This window comes from Gekko japonicus, unplaced genomic scaffold (genome assembly GCF_001447785.1).
Source record: "Gekko japonicus isolate JY-2015 unplaced genomic scaffold, Gekko_japonicus_V1.1 scaffold360, whole genome shotgun sequence".
Taxonomy (NCBI): domain Eukaryota; kingdom Metazoa; phylum Chordata; class Lepidosauria; order Squamata; family Gekkonidae; genus Gekko; species Gekko japonicus.
In genome coordinates this window covers 534,410-553,432 of record NW_015172015.1, presented here as the reverse complement: position 1 = coordinate 553,432, position 19,023 = coordinate 534,410, and the positions used below count along the sequence as shown (strand labels likewise).

General features: G+C 45.3%; 1 protein-coding gene across 2 annotated transcripts in view; it reads left to right on the top strand.

Annotated features, from left to right (window-relative positions):
• The first annotated feature begins 6,457 nt into the window (after positions 1–6,457).
• Positions 6,458–19,023, top strand: part of DUS1L (dihydrouridine synthase 1-like) — a 28,123-nt gene continuing 15,557 nt past the window's right edge. The window contains exons 1-7 of one of the 2 annotated variants that reach the window (XM_015420403.1): positions 6,458–6,803; positions 8,026–8,272; positions 9,767–9,875; positions 10,886–10,936; positions 13,189–13,301; positions 14,455–14,537; positions 16,682–16,785. In XM_015420403.1, the coding sequence (XP_015275889.1) occupies positions 8,030–8,272; positions 9,767–9,875; positions 10,886–10,936; positions 13,189–13,301; positions 14,455–14,537; positions 16,682–16,785 (703 nt within the window). In that variant the 5' untranslated portion in view covers positions 6,458–6,803; positions 8,026–8,029. Of the gene's footprint in view, positions 6,804–7,009; positions 7,533–8,025; positions 8,273–9,766; positions 9,876–10,885; positions 10,937–13,188; positions 13,302–14,454; positions 14,538–16,681; positions 16,786–19,023 lie in introns of those variants that run through there. The other variant, XM_015420402.1, reaches the window with a different exon arrangement.

The window sequence follows — 19,023 nt, the reverse complement described above, 5'->3', positions numbered from 1 at the left end:
CACTATACCACCACCGTGGCTTGATTTACCATCCACCCTGGTTCCTGGGCGGGGGTAGACGTCGCCCAGAAGAGGAACATCACTCTGGCGCTCCTGCTATCACATCATCGGCCGCCAGTGAGGGACATCGACCATCTGGAAATTTTAAAATGAACTGTAGAGCACCATTTTAGTCTGTATTTATTGATGTTTTAATGCAATTTATGTTTTATTTCCGGCATTGCCGCTTGTTTGCCGCTTTGGGCTGCTTGGGTAGGGTGGGATATAAATCCCAGAATAAAATAAATAAATAAATAAATAAATAAATAAATAAATTGAATAGACCTGAGTAGACCTCCTCTGAATTGCTAAGTTCTCTTAAAAGCACCAAGCTCCTGGTTGTGGCATATCATAGCAAGAAGTTGGTTGCCAAGATGGGAGCCCAGCTTTAATTCTTGAAGGGACCCCCAAGGAATTACCAGTAGCGGATTGTAACAAGCAGGATGGATCTTATGGTAGAATATACTCCCTCAAGCTTTCATGCCAACACTGAAAAAGCTATATGTTTAATTTTTCCTGGAAGTTTAGTAGTAACCTATGGAAGTCATAAAAGACCAGAGTTAGGGGATCCCTGTGGCTAACGCCAAAACTAAATCTTATTGTATTCTGGATCAACTGTAGCTTTCAAAGTGTATACTACAAGTATATACTACAGCATGGTCATCCAATTCATGCATGCAGCTCAGTGGTCAAATTCCTTTCTTATAGTACAATCCTAAATACAGTTACATCTTCCTAAATTCACTGAATTTCTATTCTAGAGAGTCAGTTTGATATAGTGGTTAAGAGCGGTGGACTCTAATCTGGAGAACTGGGTTTGATTCCCCACTCCTGCACATGAAGCCAGTTGGGTGACCTTGGGTCAAGCACAGTCCTCTCAGTGCTCTCTCAGCCCCACCTACCTCACAGGGTGTCTGTTGTGGGGAGAGGAAGGGAAGGCGATTGTAAGCCACTCCAAACTCCTTTGGGTAGTGAAGGGTGGGGTATAAAACCAACTCTTCTTCTAGAAGGGTATAACTCTGTTTAGGATTGCACCGTTGTAGAGCTGCCACTTGAATAACTAGTCACGCCGGCCACATGACCAAGGAAATTTCTTTGGACAGCATTGGCTCCTCGGCTTGGAAATGGAGATGAGCACCGCATCCCTAGAGTCGGATTCGACTGGCTTTCGAGCAAGGGAAACCTTAACCTTTACCTAAAACAGTAAGAACATGACACATTGTGTGTGCCAGAACAGCCTGCAGCCACTCTTCCATCTCTGTACTGCTGCTGTCTTGGTTTACTGCTGTTGGTGGCAATGGCGAAATGTGGTGGTGGGGGGAAGAAGTCGGCCCAACGCAATTGCTTGGCATTGAGGTTACGGGGTTTTTTCAACACCTCCACATTTTTATGATCTGTCCAGACCTCAAACGGCACCCTGGCACCCTCCAACCAGTGCTGCCTTGTAGAGAGCGCCAGCCAGATTGCCCCCGCCTCCTTATCCCACACCGCCCAGTGGCGTTCAGTCTCATTAAACTTGCAGGACACATATGCTAGGGGGTGCAACCTCCCATCCTCCCCCTTCTGCAGGATGGCGACGTCGGAAGCGTCAACTTGAACACTGAACTTTTTATTCTCATTGGGATGGGCCAAGACTGGTTCCGAGGTGAAGAGCTTTTTGAGGCGGTCGAACTTAGCGCTCGGTTTGGTTGCTTCTGGGCCCTTCCCTTTAGTTTTCAACAGATCAGTGAGGGGCAAGCTAACTTGGGCAAAGTTGGGTTAAAAAATTCGATAAAATTTGGAAAATCCGAGGAAGGATTGTAACTGGCAGCGGGTGTGGGGAGCTTCCTACCCCAGTACATCCCGGACCTTCCCCGGGTCCATTTCTAGCCCCTTTTCTGAAATCCTATATCCCAAAAAGTCAATGGCCGTTTGATGAAATTCACATTTATTTATTTATATTTATTGTTTGTTTGTATTTATACCCCGCCTTGCCTGACAAGCAGGCTCAAGGTGGCTAACAGATTAAATAACATAACAAGAAGTTAAAACAATTAATGAATACAATATCAGTTTAAAAAAGTAAACAACAACAATTACAGTACCAATTATGGCGGTAATCCAATCAACCCCTAGCTAGGGGTAGTAACCAGCGGGGACTCTAGCCAGATGGTCTATGTTCGGCCAGAAGATGTTCCAGGGCATACCACTCAGCGGCGGCCCCTAATCGAACACCTGGCGGAAGTGCTTCGTTTTACAGGCCCTGAGGAACTGTGAGAGGTCCCGCAGGGCCCTGATGTTCTCTGGGAGCTTATTCCACCAGTGTGGGGCCGCCACCAAGAAAGCCCTGGTTCTGGTAGTATTTAGTCTGGCTTCTTTCAGACCAGGGAGAGTCAACCGGTGTTGCGACCCTGACCTCAGTGCTCTCTGAGGCTCGTATGGGGACATTTAGATAATTTCGCAAACAGTTTGTGCTTGTGCAACGTCTGGAGCACCTCCCTCACCAGTTTCACGTGTGAGGGTAAATCGGGGGAGTACAGCAAGATATCTAAATAGACAAAGGCACCCTTAAACAAGTGCTTGTGTAACACCTCGTTGATCAGGTTCATGAAAACTCTTGGAGCACCCTGGAGACCAAACGGCATCACCCTATATTCAAACTGCCCCAGGGGAGTGTTGAAAGCCGTCCTGTTCCGCATCTCTCACAGCAGGCCCTTCCCGTTTCCCGCCGGCTTGCTGTCCTCCTCCTCACTAGTGCCGTCCTCGACTTCGGGTAGCGCCACCTGGAGCGCCTTAGCAAATTTTGGCTTCCCTGGCAGTTTCTTCACGGGGGTCCCCTCGCACGTCTTGGGCGGTTCGGGTTTTTCCGCTCCCCCCTGGCTTGAGCCACTGCATTCGGCAGCGAAGTGGCCACGCTCACCACACCGGAGACAAAGCCCCTGCATCCAAGCGTTGGTCTTGGAGCGTTTTGGGTGGTCTTACCGGCTTCCCTTTCTGCGTCAGGGCCAGGGGGGGTTTCCCCCCAGCTGCTGTGATGTCTAAGCGTAAGGTGTTTAGGTGGCCTTCCACGCTCTCTGCCTCCTGCATCCATCCCAGGGGCAATACCGGGTCCATGGAACGAAGGACTGTCTCGTGGATCTCAGGGTTCAGCCCCACACGGTATAATTCGGTCAGGACTTGGTCCAGCCAATTCCTGATCTTTGCTGAGTGGAGTTTAAACTCAGATGAGTATTCTCTCACCTAGCGCTTTCCCTGTTTCAGGGTGCGGAGGAATGCCCTAGCCTTCGGGCTGGCATTTCTATCCTCGAACTGGGCACGCAATGCCCACATGAAAGCGTCCACGCCAACCAACTCCGGGGCCCGTGAGTTGTGGAGCCCCACATACCACATTGCTGCTGCTCCACGCAACCGAGCTGCAATCACATCCACCCGGCTGCTGTCATCCGGGAATAGGTGGCCCCATTTTTCGACAAATTTCATTACTCTGACCACAAAGTAAGACAAATCCTCCGGGTCTCCAGCAAACGTTGCCTCGATCAGGTCTTTGGGATGGTGTGGGGGGGAGGGCAGGGTATAAATGAAACAAATAAAATAAAAATAAATAAATGGTGGAGGAACGGGCCTATGGGGCTAGCCGGCCGGGGCCCTGGTACCGGTGCATCTTCACCGGGCCCAGGGCCCAGAGCCTCTGGGCCCACCGGCTGGCCCAGCATTGCAGGAACTGGTGGTTCCTGAGGGGGAGGAAGGGCCAGCACCAGCTGCTGGGCTTCCCGTTCTGCTCGCAGTGCCTGGATCACCAAATCCGGGATGCCCAAGATCACTTCATTGAAATTGTGCACCATTTGGCACTGCGCCTGTTTCATCTCCACAATCCACTTGACTAGACTGAGCTCTTCCTCCGTTGGAGACCGACGTCCGCTGCGCTCTTTCGCCACTTCCGACGTTGCCCCATAGGGTAGGAAGCTGGAATCACCCATCAGGCCGGTGTCGAACCGGCTGTCTCTCTGCAGACCCTTGGTAAGGACATATGTCTCCTCCGTCAAGTCCGGGTTAAACTGGCCCCACCGTAATGGCCCGGGTTGGTACAGCAGACCCCCCAGCTGCCTTGGCCCCCTCAGTGTCAAGAAGATGTGGGCCGATGCCATCTTCGGGATCATCCCTAGGTCCACGGTCATTGTAGGGGTAGTCAGGGGTGGGGTAGTCATCACCGGTACCTCGGGCTGGGTTGTAGGGGTCTCCTCCCCCAGTCGTCGTGGGTACGATTTTGTCCTCTTCCTCGCTCATCTGGGCTTGAGAGATGCGAACAATAAGGATGATAGGATTCCTAACAGAATGTCAGGACCCACAGCCAAACAACAGAGCACACACTTCCAAAAAAGGTTTTACTTTATTGTTAGTACTATGGTTGCAGTAACATGGTCACTGTTAGGAATGACGAGTATAGAACAAGCATATAGTGATATTGAGGATTCAACAGGTCCCCCCCCCCCTTGGAGCCAATCGGCCCGTTTCCCGCGGGCGGGAAAGAATAACCGATGGTGAGGCTGAGAAACGAAACTAGTCTCACGGTTAATTAAAGTGGAGACACTGCTCAGACAGGAATACAAGGTGAGAGAATCAGGAGGGAAGGAACGTGGCACCAACTTGTACAGAGGTCAGGCAGGCGAACCCTAGGCCTATAAATCATATGGCAGCCTAACTGACAGGGGGCTGAATTCCTTATTGATTTGAGAAGGCACACTTAGGATTGCACTGGAAATCACACACACATTTCTTTCCTCTACCCCAATTTATTGTTTGCTAACCACAAGTATGTACACAAGTACTATCAAGTCACAACCAACTTATGGCAACCCCAGCCAGAGGCTTTCAAGGCAAAGGAGATGCAGAAGTCCTTTGCCATTGCCTTCTTCTGCAGAGTCCTCCTCTGGTGGTCCTTCATCCAAATATACGGTGGCCAGCTCCAGTCTAAAAGCACATTTTACGCTGTACAGTTTCACAAATACAGATGAAAATAAGTTGAATACAGGTAACTTTGTTACTTGAGATACTGGAAAGATATGTTACGGGAAGCTCTGCACCTGTGGTGCTCCAAACCCAGGCCAGCAAGGTGACAGCAAGCACTGCTGTGCCAATTCTCCTACTCACATGCTGAAGCCATGAGCCCATGCTGCTCACCTTGCCTAGCCCAAGGTGAAGTAAGCTGTCACTATCTGTGCTCTTTCTTGCCAGCCCCACCGTACCCTACCTGTGGGACTGCCAACCTCCAGGTGGGGCCTGGAGATCTCACAGAATTAAAATGTATCTTCAGACCAGAGATTCCCTTGCAGGAAATGGCAGCTTTGGAGTGGACTTGATGGTATCGCATCCCTGCTAACATCTCTCTCCTCCCTGAACCCCACCCCCAGACTCTAATCCCAAAGCTCCAGGAATTTCCCCTGGAGTTGGCAACCCTATGAAGCCAGGGTCCCATCCAGTGTTTCCTTTAAGCTGTGGAGTCTTGGAGCAGAAATTCTACTTTGTGAGCTACTGGCATTAAAGTTGTGAGTGAGCAATTGGCTACTGCAAAAATTAGTTTGCTCTGGAGCCATCCTTCCTGAGCTAAAACAAAAATGTGTGAGCCGGAGTCTTAAAAACTGAGAGCTAGCTGTCACTGGGCGATTCTGCAACTAGCATTTGCTCCACAATTTCTAAACTGGGAGGAAAAAGTGCAGCTCAAAACCATACCTCAAGACAACACCGTACTGCCTGCAACATCACCCCTGAACAGCCATAAAATGGCCATAAATCTATGCAGAAGGTACAATAAAATCCAACGATCAAACAAAGCGAAAGTGGCATGTAGTGTGGAGGCTACAATATAATCTGGTGATCAAAGGAAGTGAAATCAGCATGCAATGCAGAGGGGAATTTCTGTTCCAACATGGGTTCCGTAAAACAACGCAGGCAAAAGCTAATGCAGAATCATCCACTAACTCAGCTTAGAGGGAACAGTGGTCCCATTGTGCTTGTGCTCCTCTTCACTGGCCTGGCCGCAAAGAAGATGGCAGGGAGTGTATGCGGGCCACTGCCACTGGACAAAGCTGGGCACTGCTGTGCACATTAAGGTAGGGGCTGCTACTCGGTGGCAGAACCTCTGCTTTGCATGCAGGAGTTTCCCAGGTTCAACCTCTGGAATCTCCAGCTGAAAGGACCAGGCAGGAGGTGATGTGAAAGACCTCTGCCTGAGAGCCTGGAGAGCCGCTGCCAGTCTGAGTAGACAATACTGACTTCGATGCACCAAGGTCTGACTCAGTATAAGGCAGCTTCATGTGGCCAAGGGTGCCGCCGGCATAGAGCCCACGCTGCACCTCCCTCCTCCCAGCCTGGTGAAGACGAGCCATGGTCACAGTGGGACGGACCCTGCTTTGGTCTGTGCCAAACGCCCGCAGCCCTCCAAGCTGGCTCCACTGTGGGGGAGGGGTGGAGCTCAGTCCCGAGGGTCCCCCCCCACCCCCGGATAACGTAAATGGCCGATTTCCTTCTCGCTCACGTTTGTTACCACCACTGCTGCCCTTCATTTCTCGCAGCCGAGAAAACACGCGAGTTCGGGAGCGGCCGCTAGGAGCGATTTCCGCGCGGCCTTGTTCAGCTGCGCCACGATTTCCGACGGGCCTTGGTTTGAAGTTACACTCCCCCCCCTTGGCGGTCGGAGTGTGATGGCGGAAGTGCCGCTCGGCTCTCTATGTGCCCCGACTGGGGCTCAGGGCCTCTTCGCACGGCCACAGTCACAGCGTAAGACTCAGGTACATCGGGGAGAGAAAAGAAAGGGGGACCTGGGCAAAGGGGTCGGGGCGGTCTCTCTGCAAGGTGGGCCCAGATCCTGGCCTAGTTGGGGCAGGACTGTCACTGACGTCAAGTAGCCCTATTGGAACACCATGGGCATGCTTAGTGAGTGCTGGGCTTTGGGGAAGAGAACGGGCTCACTGTAACCTTGTAAGCCTTTCGTTGCAAAAGAAACCCAGCCCCGTAGCCAACCATGGCCGTGGCCCCTCTCGCCTTTGACCGGCTTAACCTTGATTTTGCTATGAAGAATGGACATATTGCCAGCTTTGTACAGCTAAGCAGTCGTTCCTCCTCATCTAGTTTAGGAACAATAACAATATAGTAGCAACAGGTATATCTCTCCTGTTAGGAATCCGCTTCAGTCCCCTTACACTGACTATTTCGGTTTTTTTTTCAAAGTAAACAAACAGCCCACTTACTCTGTTCCAATGGGATCAGCTCTGCAGCAGTTTCGTGCAACTGACATGTTTTCTTGAGTTCCAGGCATATCTTCCCCATTGCATACCATATTGCAAGATAGAGTCCTTCAAGCAATGACCTGTTGCAATATAGAGTCCTTCAAGCAATGACGTGTAGCTCAAAAAATGGAAGTGCTCTTTCACTGCTGTTTGTGTAGCACTTAATTTTTTTAAAAAAAGTCTTGACTCTGAACAAGTGGCACAGTAATGCCATGACCACAGAATAATGAGGTACTGTTTGAACAACAAAGCAAATCTGATTTCTTATATCAGCTCAGAATTATGACATGAGAAGGTGGTATGATATTCTGAGGCTTCACTTCTGCAGTGTTGTGGTATCTGATTATGGAATGATAGAAGATACTTAGTAATACTGCTGAAATTTCTACTTTCCTTTCTGTAATAATTTAATAGAGAACCTAATACAGACCTGTAGATATGTTATCTGCATTGTGTTCCATAGCTTTTAAATATAGTTATCAATAATATGTCACAAAACAGGGTACTAAAAACTTTTTTTTCCCTTAGCATTTTGTTTAACGGAGATGGAGCCCTAAAGGTTTTGTGTATTGTGTTTATGGGGTAAAACTAAAAGCTACATAAATGGCATCTGGATAAAGTAATAGTTGGCTTCAATGTGTCTAATATGAAGGCTTTTTTAAAAATAGGAGTAACATACTGGAATCGGTTACAGTATTTATTGACTGTTTCTGTTCCCTTCCAGTAAGATGAAGATGCCTAAACTTAAGGGCTTTGAGTTTTGGAGAAACACATTGAGAGGTGCCTGCTATGTGGTTGCTCCCATGGTGGATCAAAGTGAACTCGCATGGAGACTGCTAAGCCGCCGTCATGGAGCTCAGCTGTGTTATACCCCTATGCTGCATGCTCAGGTCTTTGTCAGAGATGCCAATTACCGTAAGGAAAATCTGTATTGTGAAGTGTGCCCTGAGGATAGACCTTTGATTGTGCAGGTAATAACAATAACATGTTTCCTCTTTGAAAGTGTATTCTTTGAAGAAAAGGATGCTTTTTCCTGCAAGGTGATATAATAACATGGTGGTAAAATAGGTAGCGCAGCAATATCTACTGTAATATTGAAATTGTTTTTAGGTAGAGAACATTGCTTCAAAATAATAATACTGGTATAATATATTTCACAATTTATTGTTCTTGAAATCAGTGATATGTATAACATAATCCCACATGTAGGCTAATTCAAGTGAGCCAGACACCTCTCTGTTCCTGAATCAGTTAGGATTTTGCAGCAAGAGCATTTTGAGAGTGACAGGAATGGTAGAGGTGATCCTTAAGGTATGTTTGTATGCTTAGTTCTAGTGTCCCCGTATCACGGTTTCCCCAAAAAACTTGGAACAGCAGTGCTGCTCTGGTGCATGTTTATGGGTGCAAACTGTTGTATGCATCCTTAGCTTCATCCTCCAGAGTTCTCTTTGAGTTACTTGTACCACTAGCAGTCATTGCAAAATGGTTGGGAGCATTGTTAATGGTGCAACCTGGTTTGGGCAGCTGTCCGCTGAACACTACAAAAAATGACATGGCGAGGTTGAAATTTGTAAAAGAAGCAGGATTGTTTGTGAAAAAAGGCTGAGAGAATAGATGTCATGAAGAATGTCTCAAAGATACTTTCTCTGCTGCACAAAGCTGTATACATTGGATGTGAGAACTTTTTCAAAGCTACAGTGGGAATGAAGAAAACACAACCCACTGCAGACTTTTGGTTGCAAGGAAATATATATATATGGATTGTGTATGCCAGCACATGTGCATGCACACACACACACAGGTTGCGTAATCTGCTCCCAATAAATATGCACTGTACTCTGTGATCAGCTATGGTTTGGTCTCTGCATCTTAGTGTGTGAAGTTTGTATCTCTTTGAAGTGCCACCTTCCGGTGACTTGTCACAAAAGAAGTGTTTTATTTTATCCTGTTGTTCCATAATCAGTTGTCTTCTTTTTTTGACTAAACTTGCACCTGTGGACCCAGTTGCCAGAGCCACCTTGCTTATTTTTTCTGATAAATTCTTTTAGCATAGTCTAAATTTGGCTCGTTGATAACCCAGTCTCAATATGAATGCAATAAAATTGCTGGTTCAGATGGAATCTCAGAAAACCAGACCTTTCTGAAGACACATACATACACACCCATGATTTCTAGCCAAATATTTAGGTTTTCTTTATTCTTATGAGAAAGACTGAAGTGATAGTTATAGAATAGGAAAGTGCAATATATAAATGGTTTGGGGAACCTTGCCTAGTTGGACAAGATCTGGTGCTTAAATAGGCAGAAAACTGTTTAAGGTGTGTTCCCTTTTTGGAATTGTTGACAACCATAATCTATGATGGTTTTAATTGCATAGCGACCTGTTGTTTTATAAACTCACAGGGTATAGTACTTGGAAGTGTAATCTCCAACTGTTTCTTTTTAACTTATGTAACTCTTTTTAGTTTTGTGCCAATGATCCAGAAGTGTTTGTTCAGGCAGCCTTGTTGGCTCAAGATTATTGTGATGCCATTGATCTGAATTTGGGGTGCCCCCAGATGATTGCAAAGAGAGGTAAGGGTGAACTGCAGTCTGTATCAATGTAGACATTGAAAACCAAACTAGATGTGATAGGCATATGTGTAAATCAGGATGGGGTTGTTTTCTTACAGAATATTGAGGTTGTGAGTGATGGGAGCTAAACCCCACCTTCTTGTTTTCCTTACCTTGTTGCATTGCATTCTGTTGCTTGAAGCATTTATCTCCCAGCAGAGTTCCAATGCCAGAAATGAGCCATGCCAGCAAGAACAATATTTCTAACTATGGAGTACAGTGAAGTAAAGGAAGGGGCATGGTTTAGCTTCCCATGCTTGTACAATCCATTTTTTGTGAAAAGCAATAGGCCTCACCTGAATTCTACAATGGATAGATGAAATCTATGAATGCATACATGTAGATGGCTCTGTCATGTCAACTTTTGACTTAAGAGTATTCTCGGGCAATTACAATCCAAATTAATAAATGGTGTTTGCAACTCAACCCTACGTATGTTTACTTGGAACGAAGTTCTACTGAATTTAATATCAATCATTACCTAGTCAATATAATTAGAATTGTAACCTTGATTTATGCAGCAGCCTCAGAATCACTCCTTAAGTATCAAGCATGGAAAACCTGCATTAATAATTCTGTTAAACCTCTCCGTAAAAGCTTTCTGTGAAATCACTTTCCTATTGACCACCCTGTTAAGCTATCTTACATTCAAGCTGTACATATTGTCCTGATTCATGTTAGTATTTCGTAACAAAGTAGCATAAAAGTGAAGATATGCTTATTGGGTGTTGGTTGGACTGTGGCCACTCCAGCTGTTGTGAGAGGAACAGGTGTTTAGGAAGAGTTCTGTGCTGCAGTGTTCTGGTTCTGCTAAGTTTTAACTAAGAGTTTTGGCTTACACAGTGAGAGAATACCTTTTCCCTCCCTCTTGCAACTCCATTTAAGAGCATCATTTTTGTTCTGTGTGTACATGTGCACTCACCAGGACTATTGTCATCTTTGTTGGACCATGATTTGCTGTTTTTTGGTAGGTCACTATGGAGCATGCCTGCAGGAGGAATGGGACCTTCTTCAGAGAATGAGTAAGTTTGTGAGAACCATGAAAAAAGGGCAAGAAATGTTCAGAATAAATGGGAAACACATGGAATTCACTACAGAAGTGCTTGTTCAAAGGCATATAGGAAGACAGTATTTTTGTATCCCTCCTTACAGGATAACACAGTCCATTGCAAACCCTTTTCGCCACCCACTTCTTTTTTCAACCTTCAAGCTGCGTGCAAATCTGTTGCAGTGCTGAAGCACACGGACATGGGCTCCTACTTAGCTGTTACCCTTAGAAGCCATGAATTGCTCGCATGTGTTCAGTGTTGTTGCCTACAGTGTAACTATTGTCCTTGTGCCAGTGAGATTGTATCAGCACATTGATCTTTGAAAGTTGTCACATTCAGGGATATAGCCTGGTGCTTAATCCAACTTGTAGGAGTTAGCATTTAGCAATCAGAACTGGAGTAGACCATCTTCAGAGCACCCTGTTGCAATTCCAGTTTGATCAACCCACATTTCTTATCTAAACCTGTATGCAGAGACTAGAGTGGAGGTTAAATGTGGGGATACCATTCAGTTATGAGGCTTACTGGGGGGCCTTTGGCAGGGTGGGTGCGTGTCTTAAACATCTTTCTGAGCTCCTTTGTAAGGACAGGACATAGATGTAAAATATTTATACACACATGCACTCCATGCTGGAAGCTGCTGTGTATGTGGTTTCATTTTTTCCTTGAAAAGATTACAGTGGTGTTTTAGAGGTCCATTCAGGGAAGTTGTTCCTGTTTTCAATAAGTCTATATGTCAAGTAGGGTGGAGCTGGCAGACTGTGAGAAGAGAGTGTGTGTTAAGTGCCATCAAGTCACTTCTGACTTATGGCAACCCTGTGAATTAATGACCTCCAAAATGTCCTATCGTTAACAGTCTTGCTCAGCTCAACTTTTCCTAGCATTATTGCCTTTTCCAGTGACTCTTGTCTTCTCATAGTGTGACCCAAGTACAATGGCCTCATTTGAGTTATTTGAGCTTCTAGGGAGAGCTCAGGCTTGATTTGATTAGAAACCACTTATTTGTTTTTTGGTGGTCCATAAGACTCTCCTCCAACACCACATTTCAAACAAATCTACTCTCTTCCTGTCAGCTTTCTTCATTGCCCAACTTTCACACCCATACATAGTAATGGGGAATACTATGGCATGATCTTGGTTGCCAGCGACACATCCTTATGCTTAAGAATCTTTTCTAGCTCCTTCACGGCTACCTTTCCCAGTCTCCATTTCCTTCTGAGTTTCTGGTTAAACAAAACACAACCGGTTAGTTTATTCTATTTACCTCCCTTCACTCCCCTCACTTTTACTCTGTTGCACTTTACTTTGAGGCTTAAATTTAAAACGGCCCAATATTTCAACTAGTTAACCCTCGTCCGGGGGAAGAAGGGGGTGAAGGAGACTGAATCCACCTTAGTTAAGTGCAGCTATTTTTACGTGTTAAAGTTATCCAACTAATACTTATCTTTGTGCCTGGCTTAAAGAGCTTCCTTGTGTTGCTAGAGGTTGACGAAGGTGGACGTGTTCGGAGTAGCTCCGTAACAGCTCACCTTTCCTGGGTTCTATCCTCTCCCTAAGGGGCGTCAAGCCCTCGAGTCTTTCTCCCAAAGTATAGGGAGGAAGAGCAAGAGGCTTCTTTCAACCATAAAGTGTGAGGGAACACTTTGTGAACTTTGAAGCTGCCTTGAAGCAGGAGAACCAGAGGACGCCTGACAAGCCGGGACCAGCCAAGCATTGTGGCCGCAGCTAGAAATAGAAAATCTTGAACAACTTCAGTTTTTTCATCATCAGCCTTAAAATCGTGTAATTCCCCAGTAATCATTACTTTTGTCTTCTTGATGTTCAGCTGTAATCTTGCTTTGGCACTTTCTGCTTTAACCTTCATCAGTAGTCATTTCAGGTCTTCACTATTTTCTGCCAGTAATGTGGTGTCATCTGCGTATCTCAAATTGTTAATGTTTCTGTGAGAAGAATGAAAAAGCAAAATAAATCAAAAGGAAGAAACTTGAAAGCAACATAGAGTATGAATTGCCTTCTGTGGAGAAGATTGTGTAGTTATGCCTTTGCTTGAAAAAAGGTCATTTAGATTTTCTGTTTTTGCTTTACCATTCTGCTGCACAGTAGAGAGTATGGTGTATAGGCAATGCATCTCAGGACAAGAGTGCTATCCCTTTAATCATTTGAAGCTTTCTTAGATGATTTTTGGACTGAAGCCAATTTCATAATGTTTTTTTCTTGTTTTTCAGTTATGTTGGCTAATGAGAAGCTGTCTGTTCCTATTACATGCAAAATTCGTGTTTTCCCAGAAATTGCCAAAACTGTGAAATACGCTCAGTTGCTGGAGACGGCTGGTTGCCAAGTAAGGAGTCAGCTGTTCTCTGTTTTGTTGCATTACACACAGGGCTTTCATATTCTTAAATTTAATGGGTGCAGTGAGTCAGGGATGTTTTAATAACTTGTGTAAGCATTTCCTGTCCCAGTGTTTTGGCAGAGGTTGAATCAGAAACTCAGTCTCCTGACTTAAGTTGTCATCTTTGAATAAGCTGGAAGCAAAATGTATTCCCCTATTAAAAGTGCCAGTAACTTCTGAGAAAGAAAAGAGGTGCCTTGCAACATTGGACTCAGTGGTCCATCTAGTCCAGCATCCTGTTTCACACAATTGCCAACCAGTTGTCCTTGTGAGCCAACAAACATTACATGCTGCCTCCTAGCGCTAGCATTCAGAGGTTTACTGCCTCTGCTACTGATAGACCTATAGAATATTCCCGGGGTATTCCACCATACATATATTGGAAACAAAACAAACAGGATAAATCCCCCACAGTTTTGCTGTTCTCTTTGTATAGTTAGAGTTATAGTTCTGTAAAGGTAAAGGTTCCCTTGCTCGAAAGCCAGTCGAATCCGACTCTAGGGTTGTGGTGCTGATCTCCGTTTCAAAGCTGAAGAGCCAGCGCTGTCCGAAGACGTTTCCGTGGTCATGTGGCCGGCATGACTAAACACCAAGGCGCACGGAGCGCTGTTACCTTCCCACCGAAGTGGTACCTATTGATCTACTTGCAATTTCTTGCTTTCGAACTGCTAGGATGGCAGGAGCTGGAACTAGAGATGGGAGCTCACTCCATCATGCAGCACCCGGGTCTCGAACTGCGGAACTACTGACCTTCTACAGCCTGCAGTTCAGCGTCTTAACCACTTGAGCCACTGCAGCTCCTCTATAGTTCTGTACCTATGTTTTATTCTTGATTAAGCTGCTTGCTTTTGATCTGTATGTGATTTCTTGATTAATCTACACAAATATGTGCATGTACAGAGCATAACTTCAAAAGGTTTCAAGTCCTTGCCACAGCAGCTGAAATCTAATTTCTCTTGATTCAGAATCCGTAGGCTAGGAGAAATGTTTGTTACGAGGAGTCCTGCCACATTTTGTAACAGATAAAGAGGAAAGAAACAGTGTTTTTTTCTAGATATACTTGACCCACATAAATTGAAAAGCAAATACAACTTTCTCCTAGCTCCTGACAGTCCATGGTCGCACTAAAGAACAGAAGGGACCTCTAGCCGGTGTGGCCTCCTGGGAGCACATACAGGCTGTGAGGTAAGGTGCTGCTGGAGCCTGGTGGTGAGTCTTTTCGCCAAAGCCAAAGATTTAGGGTAAACACAGACATTTGTGTGACAGAGTGTTCTGTTTCTTGTACTAAACTGTGAATTTGATCTTGTCATAGATTACACTTATACATTACTAGGAAAAAGGCCCGTTGTGGAAAGAAATACAACAGTCTCTAGAAAGTGGCTCTGGGCGGGTGCCCCGGCCTTGGACACGCAGTGTCAATTTCCTGTGGCGACCTCAGCGCAGGGTATAATGACACTGAATCCACCATTTTCTCCAGAGGAACTGATCTCTGCTACCTAAAGAACAGTTGTAATTTTGAGTGATCTCCAGCCCTCACCTGGAGATTGGCAATGATGGTTCCCCAGAAGGGAATGGTTGGTTTGGAGGGTGGAGTCTATGGCTTTGTACCTGTCGGAGGTCCCACGCCTCCTGAAACCTCACCCTCTCCAGGCTCCATCCCTCACATCTCCAGGAATTTCCCACCTGGAGTTGGCAACCCTATCTCCTTCCCAGCCAGTCATCAACCTACCTTTATTTCCCACTCACTCTTTAGCTTTCCACATCTCACACACCTGCAGCCTCTCCCGTGCTCTGAAGCCCTGACTGCTACATCACATTGGCTGTCATATGGGGGCCACCTCAGCAGCATATAAGGATACAGAGCCCACCATTTTCTCCAGGGAAACTGATCTCTGCCATCTGGAAAGCAGTTGTAATTCTGAGTGATCTCCAGCCCTCACCTGGAGATTGGACACATTTTACCTCAGAACAGCAAACTGTTTAGAATGTTAGCGGCAAAAGCCAATCAAGTCACATATGCAAACGACCTCTGTGTTCTGAGGCAAAGGCCAATGAGGCTGCATATACAAATAACCTCTGTGTTCTGACTGGCTATGGGGGGGAGAGGAACAGCAAACTATTTAGAATGTTGGAGGCAAGACTCAAGCAATGCAGCCAGTGGATAGGGACAGATTCTGAGTGACACATCGGGGCACCAACCAATTCCAGAGTGTGTGGAATGTTCTAGAGAAGTGCCACCACCATTCAGCTTTTATATATAAGGGAGATTATTATTTTGGCAGACTGTACCCCAAGTAACTGAATCCCACCTATAGATCCCTCTGTTTCTCTGACCTCAGCTTTCTTTTGGACCCAGAGATACAACTTCAGTATTTTCAGAATGCTTCAAGTCATTCTGTAGATCAAACCTTGAATGTCTGTCTTGTGTGTGCATGTGCGTGAGGAAGAAGCAGGTCTCCATCTCCCTTTAGAAGGTAGAGTGATGGAGCAGCAGATACATGGATAAGTCTCTCCCGTCAAATTGGCAAATTAGCACATAATAAAAAAAGAGTTGAAAGAGCACAGAATACAGGAAATAAAACAAAGTTTCTAGCTAAATATACACTTTCACCAAGGCTTGCCAATTGCCTGGACTAAAAATGCCTCTTTGGTAGGGACTTAATAGAAAGTTATTTACAAGGTGATTTACCTCAGTGCTGTGAAAAGATTCAAGTGTCCATTTCAATATATTAAGCTTTTATTAAAGAAACAGAACACTTTTTTCCAGGTCTGCTGGTAACCCTACTTATAACTTGCAAGTATCTCTCCATCTGAGAGATTATATCAAGGTTGCCCACCGGCCTAGCATCTGGCCATGGCAAAATGAGAGAGAAGTCTGTGCCTTTTTGGACTACTATATCTGGGCTTTTCTTAGGATCAGGGAGCTCCCCTTTTGGACCAATATGGTGGGGTGCCAGTTTAAAACACCCAGCAAAGAAGGATTTAAACAATAAACTTCATTATTTTAGGGTGTTTTTCTTCTCAGTGGTACAGAGCACAAACAGCATGCTGTGTGTAGGAGGGGAGAGGTGATTGTTTTGCTAACCTTCCCTCCCCCCCGTTGACAAGAGACTGACAGAAGTCCAAGGTGCTAGACTCATAGGCTGATTTTCTGTTTCACCCACTGTCATGGGATCTCCATCTCAGGGAAATGCAGTCTGGTGCCTCACTGCAACAGGACTTTTGTGGTAACAATAAAAGGTTCCCCCCTCTGTCCCCCAAAGAGCTCTGGATCTGTTTTCTGATTTATGAATTTATTAGTGCTGCTGTTCTTTTTTTTTCTGTGATAGAAAGGCTGTAAATATTCCTGTGTTTGCAAATGGAAACATCCAGTACCTAAGTGACGTGGAACGGTGTATTCAGAAGACAGGAGCTCATGGTGTCATGAGTGCAGGTAGGGAGAGACCTTTTCCAATATGCTATTTATGAATCTTAGTGGATCGATGATAAAGCCCAAGTTTCAAAGATGACAAGTAGCCTCCTTTCAAATATGGTATCATCCAACTTGCTGGGATGGCAAAAATACAAGAGGAGACCAATGGTTCTGGGACTATGACTTGGCTTTTCTAGAGAGGTGGCAGGGTCAGTTATGCAGGGAAATTGGGTTTACTCCAGAAGTGTGTCTTGGTTGGATCAAGAAGCCCAGCATTGACAACCCTCCCTGATTTTCAGCCTGTGTGTGACAGGTCCTGTCTCAGAACTGAGGAGACCCACCCCACTTCTTACAATTTTGGGGAACCGAGTTTATTTAGAACTGTAAACCTTCCCCTCAGTTACAAGGAGAGCAAGTATAAAGGTTTCGGGTTTGCTGATCTGAGGTAAGTTTCGTACTGAACAAGATGAACATGGTGATCACTGAGGCAGGAGTGTATGTGTATAATAAAGAAGACTTATTTATTCACAGGTTATTTTATGGAACAGATCAGTAAGACATATCTCCAGATAGTCACGGGAGAAACCTGGCTGCGGCACATAAATTTAAACTAGTTATGGCTTCAGAGTGTGGTTTGAATTCTCTTAAATTCTTGCAGGTACAAATAAGCTTCCACTGAAAAGCCACTAGGTTGGATCCTTTCACACTCACAGGATTCCACCCACATCAGCCTGCCCCTTCCCAAGAGTCAGACTAAATGGTACAAGGTCTGCTTATCACCAGAGACAGGCCTAACAACCAGGTACTCTGTCCTCTTCCAAAGGTGGAGCTAAATGACTCTGCCATCCTACCAGGCAGTGTACCCTTCGAACTGTCTGCTCTTTTACTGAGGTAGACTGAAACTATCAGTGCCTCTCCCTGAGGCATATCTGAACTGCCCCCTGTTGTGCTTCTCTCCCACATTCCATCTACCCTCTGAAAGGTGATTGGGTGCTGGAGCAAAACTCCCATTGGCTCAAGGTGAAACAGCTGACTGGCGGTTTTTCCTTTCAGGGGCAGGATACTCTCCTGTCTGTCACACTGTGCATTCCAGGTGGCTGACTTGTGCATCTCTCTGTTATATTGGTTGTACTGTTATCCATTTTTTTCTCATGTGCTTGGAATTAGAGATGGGAAATTTCCAGAAATTTTGAAGCCATGGGGGAGAAAGTCCCCCCCCTTTTCCCCCTCAGGAAAAACAAAAACAAATTTGGAGTAGATTGAAATAATGTGCAATATTGTCAGCAAGCTGCCATGAGTGTGGAGATGTTTTCTAGTTGCTTTGCATTCCTTCCCATGCGCTTAATTGCTTCAAAGCCGCAACACTTATCTGTAAGGTTTTACTGGAGGAGATTGTGGTGTCTATCGTCCGTGGGAGCTTCTCCGTTCCCAGCTTCGCAACCGTTAGAGAGCCTGGCAGTCTCCCGCGCGTGGGAGCCCACCTAATTGGTTATTGCTGGGGGGGGGGCGCATACGAATGCCCTATATCCTATTATGCGCACAGGTAGCCCGCCATTCCTAACAGTGTTCATGTTATTGCATCTATGGCTTTTCAATAAAAGTAAAACCTTCCTGGAAGCGTTTACTTCGTTGTTTGGCTGTGGGTCCTGACAAATGCTTACTGTCCCACCAAATTGAAACTAATTTTACTGCTTTAACATAAAATGCATTATTCATAACTATATTTATTTATTTATTCTTAAAAAAAAAACAAGCAGGAAAAACTTAAAATCCAGCAACTTTTTTAATTAAAGAAAAAAATTAATAAAGACAAGACAAAATTATAACAATCTCTGGGTATATGTGTGCAGTGGTTTGAGGGAGAAGTGAAAAGGTCAACCACAAGTCAGATCAAAAGAACAGAAGGTATGCACAGCTGAAAAGTGATAAAACCCCTGAATGCTCCCTTCATGAAGATTAGATATCCTTCTAGTTACAGAAATGCATCTTGGGTTTAAGACCATGCACTTTAAAAGAGAAAATATTTCAAAGGAGTTTTTTTAAGTACTCCCCAAAATTTCCAAAGTTTCCCTTGGAAAAACTGATAAAAAGACCTCAGGGGGTAAAATCGCAGAAAAGAACCTGTCTTCCCCCCGCCCCTTTTCCTGGTTTTTTTCTGGGCCTTCACATCTTTTGTTTGGATTCCCTTGGGCTCTTACCCGGGCCTCTACATGCATACTGATTCTCTGCAGAACTAACCCCTTGCTTTTCCTCCCCCCC